The sequence below is a fragment of the Mustela nivalis genome (genome assembly GCF_964662115.1).
Source record: "Mustela nivalis genome assembly, chromosome: 8".
In the NCBI taxonomy this organism is placed as follows: Eukaryota; Metazoa; Chordata; class Mammalia; order Carnivora; family Mustelidae; genus Mustela; species Mustela nivalis.
In genome coordinates this window covers 118,706,047-118,720,245 of record NC_139027.1, presented here as the reverse complement: position 1 = coordinate 118,720,245, position 14,199 = coordinate 118,706,047, and the positions used below count along the sequence as shown (strand labels likewise).

The 14,199-nt window shown below is 56.9% G+C and overlaps 1 protein-coding gene across 2 annotated transcripts; it reads right to left on the bottom strand.

Annotated features, from left to right (window-relative positions):
* Positions 1-776: 776 nt before the first annotated feature.
* Positions 777-13,925, bottom strand: MYLK2 (myosin light chain kinase 2; the record flags this gene model as incomplete). 2 transcript variants are annotated; one of them, XM_082743040.1, is made up of 12 exons in its annotated part: positions 777-1,729; positions 2,709-2,841; positions 3,034-3,186; positions 3,723-3,851; positions 3,975-4,045; positions 6,286-6,427; positions 6,512-6,621; positions 9,094-9,187; positions 9,765-9,870; positions 11,441-11,742; positions 12,891-13,404; positions 13,874-13,925. In XM_082743040.1, 12 exons carry the CDS (start codon positions 13,923-13,925, stop codon positions 1,649-1,651), a joined length of 1,887 nt encoding a protein of 628 aa, XP_082599166.1. In that variant the 3' UTR covers positions 777-1,648. The 2 variants fall into 2 exon arrangements, with proteins under 2 accessions (XP_082599166.1, XP_082599167.1); XM_082743041.1 differs by having other exon boundaries at positions 12,891-13,284.
* Between the last annotated feature and the right edge of the window lie 274 nt (positions 13,926-14,199).

Genomic DNA, 14,199 nt, shown 5'->3' with positions numbered 1-14,199 from the left:
CCCAAGGCCTCTGGGGGAGACCCTCCCCATCCCTGCAGGTCCGGCAAAGGTGCCACAGGCCTGCCCGAACCCCTGGCTCTACCTGGGGGCTCTGCCATCTTGCCGACACCTTGTTCTGCTGAGAAGCCGGGTGGGCCTTGCCCTGGGAGACAAGAGTTCAAGCTCCAGCTTCTGCCTGGTTGAATAGCCTTCAAGTTTCTTCCCCTCTCTAAGCCTCAGTTTCCCCCCCTATAAAATAGGAATAACAGGGGCACCTGGGTGGTTCAGTGGATTAAAGCCTCTGCCTTCTGCTCAGGTCATGATCCCACGGTCCTGGGATCGAGCTCCACATCGGGCTCTCTGCTCAGCAGGGAGCCTGCTTCCTCCTCTCTCTCTCTGCCTGCCTCTCTGCCTACTTGTGATCTCTGTCTGTCAAATAAATAAATAAAATCTTTTAAAAAATAGAAATAATAATAACGTCCACCTCATAAGCTGGCTGCTAGAGAAAAATGAGTTAATACCCACAAAGGCACTTAAAGGGAACCTTCTACCCGGTAAGCACCCTATGCATGTTGGAAGGTGCTGTGACAGATGAATAAACTGAGGCTCAAAGCGGGGAAGCCGTTTGCCCAGATCCTGGGCTGGGCAGCCTGGCTCCTTAGGTCACACCGGGAGCTACCATGCTGCACCCTGAAGTTCAGCTCCCCCCCCAGAGCGTCCAGCCCCCAGCAGTGCTCAGGGGAACAGTGGTTTCCTCTGACCTCATCCAAGTCCACATGCACATAAGCGAAAGAAAGCCACATCCAACCTGTACATTTATTTACAAGGCACAAGCTGAGAGCAGGTGGGGGACGATGGCTTTCCCACTCCTCCCGGGCCTGCTGACCCCATGATTTGAGGCCATGAGTGACCCTGAGGATGAGGGCCCACTGTGGCTGGGCTGGGCCCGCCTGGCCCTCAGGCAAGCTCGGGGGTGGTCTCCTTGTCCCCCAGGCCTCCCCCGCCCCCTCCGCCAGGCCTGGGCTGGGCGTCCTTCTCTCACACCGAGTTCCTGTGTGTTGGTGGTCGTCAGGAAGGTGGGCGGGGGGGCCGGCCGGGCCAGCTGGTGTGTGCTAGGCCTTATCTGTTGGGAGTGGGGAGGCGGGCGGGGGCATGGAGGTCCTCTTTCACAAAGCCTGCTCTGTCTCCCCTGGCAGCTGGGCCTCAGGAACTGGCCTTGCTGCCTTCCTGCCCCACCAAGGGCCTCCCATCCACAACCGCAGAAGCCCCACATGCTGGGACCCCCAGTCTTCCCGTTCCAGCTAGGAGCAAGCCCAAGCCAGGGATGCCCCAGGTGAGGCCAAGCAGGAGTCACCAGGGCAGCAATTTCCAAAAGGGGGAGCTGGGAAGGGAACAAGTGCCTGTGGCATCTGGGCTGTGGCTGATGGGCCGGGAGCTCTGTCTGGGGAGGCATTAGCAGGATCGATTCAGGCCACATCTGAGGCGGCTCATGTCGGGGAAGCAGTCGCTGTGCGGGGTCATGGGGAGCCCCGAGCCTCCCAGCCTGGCGCAGCCTTGTCCTAGCCAGCCCACCCTGGGGATCTGGCACGTCTGCTCTGGCCTTCTGGGCTGTGTGGCCTCAGCCCTGGCCGCTGTGCGGCTGCGTCCAGGCTTCAGCTGCTCCTGGGGCTCAGACCCCCAGAGCCATGAGTGCTCCTGAGCTGCTGATCTTCTTGAAGCGGTTCGCAGCACTGACAGCAATGAAGTTTTTCTGAGGAAGGAGGAAGAAGGATCCCGGTCAGCCTCGGGGTGCAGAAAAACTGGCGCAGCTGAGCGCCTCCTAAGCTCTCCTTCATTCTCCAAGGGCCAGATGCTGGGGAGGGTGCAGTGCCCAAAATGGCCACAGGAGGTGCTATGACACCATGGCTTCAGGACTCCTTCCTGCATTCCACAGGTAGGGCAGCCAGACCTGAGCACCTCTCTGCTCTAGATGCTCCAATGGTTCCTATTTCGCTCCAACTAAAACGCAAGCCCCTTGCCATGGCCAACAAGTCCCTCCACCCCCTGCCTCCCATTCCTCTCTGACTTCATCTCCCTTCACCCCTTGCCCATCCCACTCCAGCCTTACTGGCCTCCTACTTTTTCGTCATATTTTGCCAACCATGCTTGTGCCTCAGGGCCTTTGCACAGGCTGTTGCCTCTTCCTGGAACACTCTCCCTCCAATACCAGCATGGCTCACTCCTCATCTCCTTCAGGTTTTTTGTTCACATGTTCTTTCTCAGTGGGCCCTTCCTGACCACCCTATTTAGAAGTGCAACCTCTCTCCTGGCACTCCTGACCATGCTTATTTCTTTCCAGAGCACTTCCTTAACCCTTTTCCATAACTCCCTACCCTCTATCCAAAGTAAGTTCACAAAGACTAAAATCCTTGTATCTTTTGTACACTCCCAGTGCCTAGAAGGAATAGATGCTCAATAAATATTTGTAAAATGAAGGGAAAAGGCCAGTGATGGGGTCAGAGATCTTTTCCTGTGCCTGAGCCTCAAACGGACACCCCTCCCCAGGGTGGAGGGTCACCGATCCAGGACAGGAACCAGCCCAGGACAAAGAGAAAAGCCAACCCTGTTTTCCAGACAGGGCTAGGCCTGGTCCATAGGAACTGCCAATGCAGGGCTAGTGGGGCCTGGGATCTGCCAGGAGCTCTTCCTGCCGGCAGCCCCTCCCGCCACCCCACCCCATCCAGTGGTACCTTCCAGCGCCTCTTCATGAGGTATTTCTTAAGCAAGATCTGGGACTTAAGGCGTCGGTTACAGCGCTTGGCTTTCTCTGCCAGATTGTTGAGCCAGGGGTGGGCGAGGCACTGGGCAGCGCTCATCCGGGCCCTGTGGGAGGGGGCAGTGTGGTGAGGGCGGGCAGCATGCCTGGGAAGCACCAGAATGCAGAGGGCCCCGGCCTTCTTCCTGCCCTGCCAGCACACGCCTGCACAATCACACACACACACACACACACACACACACACACACACACACACTGGAGTTGTACACATGGGGTCTGTGTCCTCAAGTGAGCCTCACCTCTGGTCCTTGACAATGAGGTTGGAGACAAAGTCTTTGGCCTCATCAGACACGGCCTCAAAGGTTTCCTCATCAAAGTACCAGTTGGCAGAGAGAACATTGTTTAGGGTCTCTGTGTCATCGTCTCCCAGGAAGGGGGAGAGGCCGCTCAGCCTGAAGAGGGAGGATGTCAGGAGGCAGGGAGGTGAGATTAGAGACACTGTGTCACCTCTGGGGCTTCAAGGGATGGAGGCAGATTCTAGGAGGCAGCACCATGAGCTGAAAAGACCCCCAGGCTCTTGAGTGGGACAGACCTGGGTTTGATTCTGGTTGGGTGACCTTAGGCAAGTCACTTCCCCTCTCTGAGCCTCACTCTTCTCATCTGTAAAATGGGCAGCTTCCCAGGGTTACAGTGAAGAAGAGGGATGAAAAGGGTACAAAAATATCTGCTGCTCCTCTGCCCCCAACCAGATCATCAAGGATCTGCTGTCTAGGAACACTGACTAGGACACTATGCCTTCAGGGCCCTTCACTTCTCCATCTACAAAATGGGTACAAAGCTCCCCTTTCCTGGCTCTCTCCCAGCAAAACCCTGATTGAGGGAGCAGGGGCATGGAACCCACCTCACCAGGACCCCAAGTCCAATTTTGGTCTCGGCTGCCCCCCCATGTGTCCCCACCACAGAGATGCCATATTCCCTCAGGACTCACAGCATATAGGTGATGACCCCCATACTCCACATGTCTGTCTTATCAGAGATTTGGTCATAATTCACCACCTCAGGTGACAGAAACTCTGGGGTCCCAAAATTCACCTTTAGCTTCTCATTGGGATTATACCTGAGGGAGAGAGCAAGAGCTCAGAGCGCAACCCCCAGCCCGTTCACCACACCCTCTGCACCTCCCCTGTCCCCCGCCCACCTCAGAGGCTTGCCCTGCCCTCCCCACCCACCGACAGGGTACCTCCGTGCCAGGCCAAAATCAATGATCTTCACCAAATGGCCCGTGGTGTTGACGCACAGGATGTTCTCTGGCTGAGGAGAAGGGGGTGGCCCAGATTGACCTCTGACCCAGCTCACTCTGCCTCCCCACCCAGGTCCACCCAAGTCCCAGGCTCTCTGGGCAGCCTGTCAGAGACCCCCAGACCTGCCTGCTCCAGGCACAGACGAGGACCCTGATGCCCTGAGAGGGTAGGAATCGTCCTCTCCTGGCCTCCTTGTTCCTCCCACTGGTGTCTAACTGAGTAAGGGCTCAGTCCAGGCTCCTGGGAATCCAGGAGTCACAGGTCAGTTTGAGAATGACGTTCCTGAGAGGCCAGTCCCTTCCTGCTCTGGGCCTCCAGGTAACACAGGGACACATGACTAATCTGATGTTGCAAGGCAGAAGCATTTTAAGTAGTTAACCATGGTTAAAAGGCAGGAGACTTTGCACAACAAGCCTGCCTTCCTAATCTTCAGCACCTCCCAAAACCCCAGAAACCCTAGCTACGTGGCCACACGGCACCTGGTGTGTGCCGCTACTGTCCCCTGAGCCGGGTGCTGGGCCCCAGAAAGGTCCCTCTGGGGGAACGAGACAGACTCAGGCCTCCTTCTGGAGGACACAAGACTTCCTGAGGAGCCCTGGGAAGGGTCTTACGGCCATAGTTCACCCAACTTCCTTGACCATAAGACCTTTTTTGTTGAGAAATGTATTGCTATCCTGAAAAAACACATTTTAGAATAAAGAGGCTTAAGACAGCTTCTACCCAGGACGCTGTGTTTTAACTGGGGACCCTGCTCTGGCTTTCACAGGCCAATGGCAAGCTTCCAACACTGTGGGCAGATACCAGCTCCGTCTAGAATCTCTGGAGTCACCCTACACTTTCCTTTCCCTGTCTCCTACCCCCTCCCACATCAGCAAATCAGGTTGGCCTCATTTTCAGAACGTACCCATCGTCTGGCCACCTCCCTTCCCTCCGCCATGGCCACTGGTGCCAGCCCCCACCGCCTCTGCCCTTGGTCATGACAACGAACTCCTAGATTCCCTGCCGTGAAGCTGTTCCATGGAAACCCCTCTCTTTACCCTCCTGGCTTCCTCATGTGTCCGTGGGGATGCTACCTGCACACCTGGCCCGTGGGCCGTCAGAAGGCGCATACGCCCCGAACAGCTCCGACCCGGAGCCAGCACAGAGCCGGCGTGGGCCAGCCCTGGGGCCTGCTTCCGCCCCAAGGTTCCAGCCGTTGCCCACTTCTTCAAGTTCACCTTGTCTGTCTCCCCATTCCTCTCATGGGCTTCTCATCACGCTCATCGTGGTTTAAGAGGACCTATTGTAGGAATGCCTGTTTCTGCCACTGACCTGGAGGCTCCAGGGGACAGGGTGTGTCCTTCGTCATCCCTACAGTGACACCCGTGCCCAGCACAGCGTGCAGCCACAGAGGGGTGGCTGAGCACAGCAGAAGAGTGTGATACCCATTTATCAGAGGAATGAACCCAAGTACTAGCCAGGAGGCCAGTGGGTGGTAACCCCCCCTCAGTGTCCAGACTGCGGCTTCACCACTGGCCCGGCCACTGTCCTGGAGGCATGAGCCCCCTGCACTGCCACTGCTCCCACCTACCCCATAGGGCGGCTGGCTGCCCACCCCAGGCAGCTGCCACCTTATGCGTAAGATGGACCGAATGTGTAAGGCCTTCGGGCTCTCCCTGACGGGCTCCGTGCAAGGCACAGAGCAAGGTCAGAGGAGGGACAGAAACACTCTTTCATGGAACGATTTTCCTAGTGCCTAGCTCACGCAGGTTGCTGCTATACCACACGGCTTTGTTTTCCAGACTCCTCTTCTAGAACCTAAGTTCCTCAAGGGCAGGCATCTTCGTCTACTTTGCTCATTGCTGGGTCTCCAGCACCTCGAGCACTGCCTGCCGTGAAGTAGGCCCCCGACAGCTCCTTGCAGGACACAGGAACCAACGCTCAGAGTGCCTGGGAGGGGCCAGCCCCACTTAAGCAACCCTTAGCGAGCTGTAGGCGTGAGACGCCGGGCTTGGGGCTCCCAGGACAGAGGGCATGTGCTCAGGACTCCACTACAAGTCCCTGAGAGCTGGGACCAAGTCTTGTTTCCTCTCTGTTGGATCCCTGGCTCCTGGTACTTCGGGAAGCCTCAATATACCCTTTGGGATCTGCAGCTAGAAGGATAGAGGGAAGGAGAGGCCGGATGGGAGGGGGGCGGGACCACCGGTGGCGACCCTGGCTTCAGGGGGTCCGCTGTGACTCCTGAGCCCCCCCTCCGGGAGGCCCCAGTACCTTGAGGTCCAGGTGCAGGACCCGCATCTTGTGCATGAAGAGAATGCCGTCGCAGATCTGCCTGACAAAGACCATGGTGTCCACCTCGGTCAGATGATAGTCCTCATCCACGATCCTTTCAAAGAGCTCGCCGCCCTCGATGCTGTGTGCACAGACCCCTCTGCAGGCTTGCTTCCGGGCTGGCTGGCACCCCCACCCGGCCCCCTGCCCCACGGCCAGCACTCACTACTCCATGAACAGGACTATCTCGTGTGACGTCTCGATGGCCGCGTACAGCTGAATCAGGTTGCGGTGGTTTAGCTGGTTCATCACCTCGATCTCGAGCATCACCATTTCCTGGGCACCGGGGAAGCCAGGGCCACCAGCTGAGTGTCCCTGCTCCCTGCCCTGCCCCCTCTGTACCTCTGCCCTGGATCGGACCCGTAGGCCCAGCCAGGACCCCCCCGCTTGGCCCTCTCCTTGCCGGCCTCTCTGTCTCCCATCTCTCCCCACCTGGAGCCCGTGTCCTTGTACCCTGGTCATTCTGGCCAGGACACTGTTCCTTGGCCAGTTCTTCCCTTCTCTTCCTGACTGGATACTGGGGTGCCCGAGGGCCAGTCCTCCACTCACTGCTCTCCCGACTGCACTCTCTCCCTGGGCTTTCTCCTCAAGTCCCAGGACGTGGCCGATCCCTGCGAAGGTGACTGATTCCCAAATACACATGTCCACCTCTGAGCACACCCTTGAACTGCAGGCACCCACAGCTCCCATGGCCTATTGGCCATTCCCCTCGGACGGCTAAGACACTTCCTGCATCTCTCAGGTCCACATGAAACCCTTGCCACGGCATCCACCCCACCGCTGAGCTGTCCTCAGCTTGCCTGTTGGCAAGAGGTCCTGCCCCCTTGCCCAGGTGTGCAGGACCCCAAGCCAGGAGCCGTCCCAGATTCCTCCCATTCCCATATCCAGGCTTGGGAAATCCCTGTAGAGTTCAAATCCAGGAACTTCTCACCAGCTCCACCACCACTGTCTTCCTGACCTGAGCTGCCTTTATTTGTCACTTTGAGAAAGGGTGAATGCCAGCTGTCACAGCGGTACCTTGAAGTCAGCCGTGGTAGGAATGTGGATACCAGGGGAATTGCCAAATGCTACAGATCGGGCCTCTCACCCCTGCCCATCCCCTTAGCGCCCAGCATCACAACACTGCCCCAATTTTCCCATTTTGCCCATGATGCTGCTCCTTCATTCACATCTCACTTCCTCAGACAGGGCTGACCTCAGCACCCTATCCTCGCGGCCCCCATCGGCCCCCACGCTCTCTGTACCCTCCCTGGCTCTATTCTGCTTCCTGGCACGGCTCAGGTCCTGACGTCACCCTTCCTGTGTGCGACGTGCTGAGCTCTCTGCCCCCGTCTTGAGCGTGTCGGCCCCGGGCGGGCAGGGACTCCGACAATTCACTGCCCCTTCACGAGCCCCTAGGGCAGCAAATGGCCCAGAAAAAGTACTCACTAATTCATTCATCAAGAGCTGACTCCAGGGGCACCTGGGTGGCTCAGTGGGTTAAAGCCTCTGCTTTCGGCTCAGGTCATGATCCCAGGGTCCTGGGATCGAGCCCCACATCAGGCTCTCTGCTCTGCAGGGAGCCTGCTTCCCCCTCTCTCTCTGCCTGCCTCTCTGCCTACTTGTGATCTCTGTCTGTCAAATAAATAAATAAAATCTTAAAAAAAAAAAAAAAAAAAGAGCTGACTCCAGTTAATCTCACAGCACCTATGTCTGGAGCATCTACACAGAGCCAGGTTCTTGAGAGAGGCCCGGAAACCCCGCGGTCAAGTGGGAGGCCGGAGAAAGGCAGAGTCACATGGAAAACGCACGCCTTCCTGATGTGTGATGATGGAGAAGCAGCGCCACAGGGCTCTGAGCCTCTCCTCACACTCCTCCCAGGTTCTAGACCTCCGCACGCGCTGTGTCTCTGCCTCAAATGCCCACAAGCTCCCTTCTCGGCTCTCCTGCCTCTACCCAAGGGTCCCCCACAGACTTCTGTTGCTCCTGGCCTTCTCTCTCACAGTCCCCTCAGTCTGAGGCCCCCTGCCCTGCCTCTCCAGCTCCTCCTTTGAGCCTTTACTGGAGAGAGACTGGCCTGCTGAATCTGCAAGCCCCTCCACAGCCCCCTCCTGACCCCTGCCTCACCCCCACCTGACCCCTGCCTCACCCCCGAGTGACCCCCATTCTAGCTTTCCTGAGCTACAGCCCTTACCACAACAGGGGGCTACGTGGTCATCACCCTCTCATTCCCCATGAGCCTCTGTCTACCTTCACTCATTCATTCACTCTTTGATTTGTTCCTTGAACAAGCACTGCCCTCGGCCTCCTCTGAACCAGGCCCAGGCCAAGTGTGGAGGCACAGCTCTAGACCAGGCCTGATTACCTGGGCACCCCCTGAGGGCAGAAACCATATTCACTTCATTTTGGGACACCTGCCCGACCCCTACACACTGTGCCCAGCGCAGGGCCTGCCTGGCCCAGAGCCTGTGCTCATCAGTGTTTTCTGGATTGAACCAAACAGAAGGCAGGAACGTCCTGGGCCTAGAAGGGGAATTCCCAAGGATAAGTTCACCAACTGAGGTGTCTTGTTTATGGGTGGGGGCTTCAGGTCCCTGTGACAGGGTTGTCCGTCTGTCCATCTGTCTATCTGAGTGACATCCTCAGCGCAACAAGGTTCACACACCAAGCCCCTGGTGCAGACATATGGGCAGAGGGAGGTGAGAGGTACCCACTCAAAGAACTCCCTCTCCTTCCCGTGTAACCCTACTGCCCCCCAGCCCCTACTACCTTGTCTTTGGGTGTCTGCTTCTTGATGACCTTGGCTGCCAACTTGAGGCCTGTGGCTTTCTCTGTGCAGGTACAGACTGCTCCAAACTTGCCGCTGAGGAGAGAAGAGTTTGGGAGTGAGGGGGTTCCCAGGGGCCCAGGGCTGAAGTAGGGGGCCTGCAGTCTGCTCCTGTCTGGGTCCCCCTCTGTGAGCTGGGACACCTGCTCCGGTCTAAGTCAGGAGCTCTATGGCAGGAACAGTGGCTGAACCACACCAACCATGGCCACAGGACAGGTAGACTCATCCACAGGCAGGCCCCTGACAGCCTTGTAGTAAGCATGGGCCTTGGGGCTCTGGGTCCCAGGGGAAGGCACCTGGAGGGCTTTTTTGAGACACTTTGAGGGGATCTGGGTGGTGCATGAAACTGAAACAGATGGGAAAATGCTGTTGGTTTCCTACGGGAAATACTGAACGATGAGCGGTGTGTCTGTGTGAGAGACAGAGTCATGAGTGCGAATCATCCCATGTGACAGCTTGCGTACGAGGGAGTAAGTAACCACGCAGAAGTAATTGTGTCCACGTAGATGGTGTCCAGTTGGGGTGTGTCTGGGCCTTGCACAAGAAAGAGGTGAGGCCCTGGGGCTTGACGCTGTCCTGCCTACACGCCAGGGGCTCGGGTCCCAGATCTCACCCGCCCAGAGCCTCCTTGGAGTTCAGGATGAATTGACTGTTGACATTCCCGGGCCTCAGCTCCACGATGCGGTGGGGAAAGGGGGCTGGGGGAGGCGGACAGTCATCTGTGAAGAGAGAGCAGGGCCATCACAGTCAGTGCCAGGGGCAGGGGATGAGGCGCCCCAGCACCACCCCCTCCTGCCTGGCCGGGGGCCCATCCAGGGAAGTTCACCAAGTGATACCTGGGGGACAGCTGGCTCCAGGATAGGGGCTAGGGGGCCCAGTTTCCAGTTCCAGCTCTGCCACCAACACACAAAATGGCCTTGGGACTCTGTCAGAGGGGGCTCAGCGTCTCCTGGCACAACAATGGGGACAGCTGATTGGACTTCTCAGACCCTCCCACATGATACATGTGAAGTCTCCATCCCAAGCTTTCTGCATTTCCATTAAAGAAAAAAAAAAAAAAAGGAGGGGAGGGGGCAGGATAATGGTGGAATGTGATGCCTGAATGATGGGGTAGGTGACAGGATCTGCCTACCATCCCCTCTAATTACACCACAAGCTGGCCTGTTCTCTGGAATGGCTGCCCAACCTGGGCAAGGCCCAAGGGCGGGGGCGGGGGGTGGGGGGCAGGGGAGGAGACCGGGACCCGAGATGTTTGGTAGGGAGAGGCTGCCACCTAGCGGCAACTACGGGGAACAGCGGGCCCTGGCGGCTCGCAGGCTGAGTCATCGGGAATGGAAACCTCTTTATAAATAGCAAGAGGCAGCAGGGAAGCAGGACTGGTGATAAATCTGACAGCCCTCGGAGGTTGTTCAGGTCCCGTCACCCCAAGGATGTGATTTCTGGAGGGGGCGGGGCAAAAGCCTCTGCTGCTGCCTGGGGGAGGAGGCAAGGCTCCTGGCTGCCGCCCAGCCGCCAGGCCCTCCCACCCTGTCTGGGTGGCACTGTGCCGCTGACCGGGCAGGCTGGCTGGGCTTCCAGGGCACCTCAGTCTGGAGGAGGGGGGTGTCAGGACACTCTGGGCTCTTCTGACCCCATCTCACCCCACCCCCAGCCCTGCCGCACCCCCACCCAGACCTTTTCCCTATGCACTTGCTCCCCAAGCTTTCTCATGCTTGGTGGCTCCTGCTGCCCGCTGGATAAATCACCAAACCACCCAGCCCCTTGTCTGATCACCAGTTAAGGCCACTCCACGGTCCTGCCCCATCTCACGTGCCCAGCTTCCTTTGTCACTGCTCCCATACAGGCACCTGTGCTCCTCAGCTCATGAACCTTCTATGGCTCGCCACCCACTCCAGGATGCCCTTTAACTACCAAAGCCTGGCCTTTGAGCCCTTCTACAGACTGACTTCAAATTCCACTGTCTAGAGAGTTAGTGCTCCTCCAAAACCTGTCTGATTTTTTTTTTTTTTTCCAAAACCCCTTATAGGCAAAGTAGAAGTAAGTCAACAGTGAACTCTGAAGTGGGTCTATTTGGACAGGTTCAAATCCTGTCCTAGCTGTGGATTTGGGGCACTCACTCCATTTCCCTTTCCTTGAGCCTCCATTTCCCCATCTATCAAAAGGGACTAGGAACTTATACTTCTTAGAGTTGTGCATGGCTCAGAGCCAGCACAGTCCTCTAAACAGGGAGACATGGGGATACCTGGGGAGCCCCCTTCCCTCCCCAGCTCCCACCTGCCCCTGGCCTACCCAAAATCTGGAAGCAGTCCTCCTCCCTGGCTGTGAGACAGAGGGCCTGCCCCACCTCCGATTTCTCCGAGGGAACAGCCTGGAACTCGATCCCCCTCGAGGTGTCCCCTTGCACCTTAGCCTGGCCAGCCTGGCCTGGAGCCTTCTCTCCTGCTTCCTTCTGGCTGTCTGCCAGGACGTTCTTCCCTCCTTCTGCTACCTTGGCTGGCCCGGGATCCGTGGGGCCGGGGGTCACAGGCACCCCTTCAAAGATGAGCTCCGATGCATCACTCAGGGGCTTCTTAGCAGGCAGATCCTCAGGCCTAGAATGTGAGAACCCAGAGGTGATGCCTTCAATGACCACAGCATTGTTTCTGCTTCCGGGAAGCCTCTTCTGCAATCTGGAGCTGATACAACCACCCCCCAAACCCTGCCCCCACTGCCACCCCAAATGCACTTCATACAAAATCAAGGGATGTTAATAATAGCATGCATGACATGGGGGGGTTATGGGGGTAGGAGAAGAATAAATGAAACAAGATGGGATTGGGAGGGAGACAAACCATAAGTGACTCTTAATCTCACAAAACAAACTGAGGGTTGCTGGGGGGAGGGGGGTTGGGAGAGGGGGGTGGGGTTATGGACTTTGGGGAGGGTATGTGCTATGGTGAGTGCTGTGAAGTGTGTAAACCTGGCGATTCACAGACCTGTACCCCTGGGGATAAAAATACATTATATGTTTATAAAAAATAAAAATTTAAAAATTTTAAAAAATACCAGGCATGTCTGTGGTCATTCTCTTGACAATCGATGCATTAATACATCATTAATATCTACTAATAGGATTGTTGTTTTGAGGTGGCTACAGTTAGATTATGGAGCTCTTGATTCATACAAACTGGGAATGCAACTGATTAATCAGTGATACCAATGTATTAATTGATATTAATACATAATTCAGCCTGATACAGGTTTAGTATCATGGTTTACAATATATCGCTAATATCACTCATGTGATTAGCATTCAGGTACGTCTAACAGATTGCCTCATAAGACTGGTGCTATATTATGGTTAGGAAAGCATTAGTAATGTTCTATCAATCTGATGATTAGTCATGTTTCATATTATAGTAAGAAGAACGGAGATCTTTTCCTCCCGAAATCTCAGTCCTGCCCTCGGCTAGAACCAAGTTCAAGGTGTAAGGGAGACTTTCGCCTCCAGATGCTTCATGAAGAGATCTTCAAGGACCTCTCTGTTTTGACATTCCAGGTGTCTGTCAACTATCACCAAGTCCTGGTTTCTGCAGGGGCACAACGTAGGAGAGCCAATGCCCAGGACAGATGCTAAACATCAGAACTACCCAATCTAGCACGGAACACAGTGGCAATGAGGTCGAGACAGAGCAGCTAAATGCACCTGCTGCAGACAGAGCCTCAGACCCCTCCCCACCGCCCGACGGGAGACATTCACCTGGAGACGACGGCAGGGCAGCTGGGACTGTGCAGAAAAGCGGGAGAGCCCCTCCTGGCCCCTGCTTGGCCCTCCACTGCCTTCTTGTGTACCTTGGGCTCTCCGGGGCCCTCCTGCTTGGCATCGGGCTTCTTGACGCTGGCCTCGGCTGTCGCCGTCTGCTGGGGCAGGGCTGCTGGCTGCCCAGCACTGCCCTCCGCAGGCCCCGCACCCAGGTTGCCTTCTCCCTCGGGCCCCGGGCTGCTGCTTGAGGGTTGGCCCACCGCACCATCCTCTTTCTTTAGGGCAGCGGCTTTGTCCTCTTTCTTCGTGGTGGGTGGATCAGGCTCTTTCTTTGGATGTGGGGTCCCAGGTTCTTTCTTTGCATCTGGGGGGCCAGCTTCTCCCTTTGGGTCTGAGGTGCCAGTTTCTTTCTTTTCATCTGGGGGCCCAGGACCTTTCTTTGGATCGGGTGGGCCAGACTCTTTCTCTGTAGCCGGAGGTCCTTCACCTGCTGTACCTTTAGGTGTCTCGTCTGCAAAGGAAGTGGGATCCCAATCAGGATTCTCCCTCCTCCCCCAGCCAGGCTGACCCGAGACCAGCTCTGGGCCCAAGTCCCCACCTAGACAGCAGCTTGTGAATGTTTATCCCACTGAGGCTCTGGGGCCATTCCACGGGTTCTAGAGATGGGCTGCTGAGGGTCTTGGACGCCCTTGTGGGAGGCTCCGGGTCCTCAAATGCACCTTGATGCCCCCACCATCGCTTGCCCTAAGTGTGTGAGTGCCCTGCACAAGGCTCCTCATTTTCCCAGTCTCTCCGGGGAGGGCTTCATGTCGGCCCTCGACCCAGCCCAACTTTACCCAGAGATCGTCCTCATTTCTGGGTCCTTCGTGCGCCATACAAAAAGGCCTGGGGCACAGAACTCCCGCTGAGGAATGGGCCCGGCCCTGAGTCAAACACCCCTTCCCAGGCTCCTCCCTCTGCCTCCTGCCCCAGCTTGGCACCTGTTGGTGGGCTCTGGAGTCCCAGCTCCACTGCTCCGTTTTCTGTCGCCATGAGGTAGGGAGGCGTGTGCTGCTGCTTGTCTAACTCAGGTCTTTCTAGCTGCAGAAAGAAGAGTGAGGTGTGTCAGGCTGTCAGATTCTCTTCTTGTCTGGCTGAGCGGAGCCAGGGCCCAGCTGATTGAGGGGAGAGAGAGGTACCTGGAGCAGCGAGGGGCAACCTGGTGGCCGCCTGACTTGCAGCGGCTGCCCAGGAGCACTCCTGGGGCAGTTGTAAGGGATTGGGCTGGGTGGGCAGAGGCGGGGGCAGGGGTGCAGGCAGGGGAGGC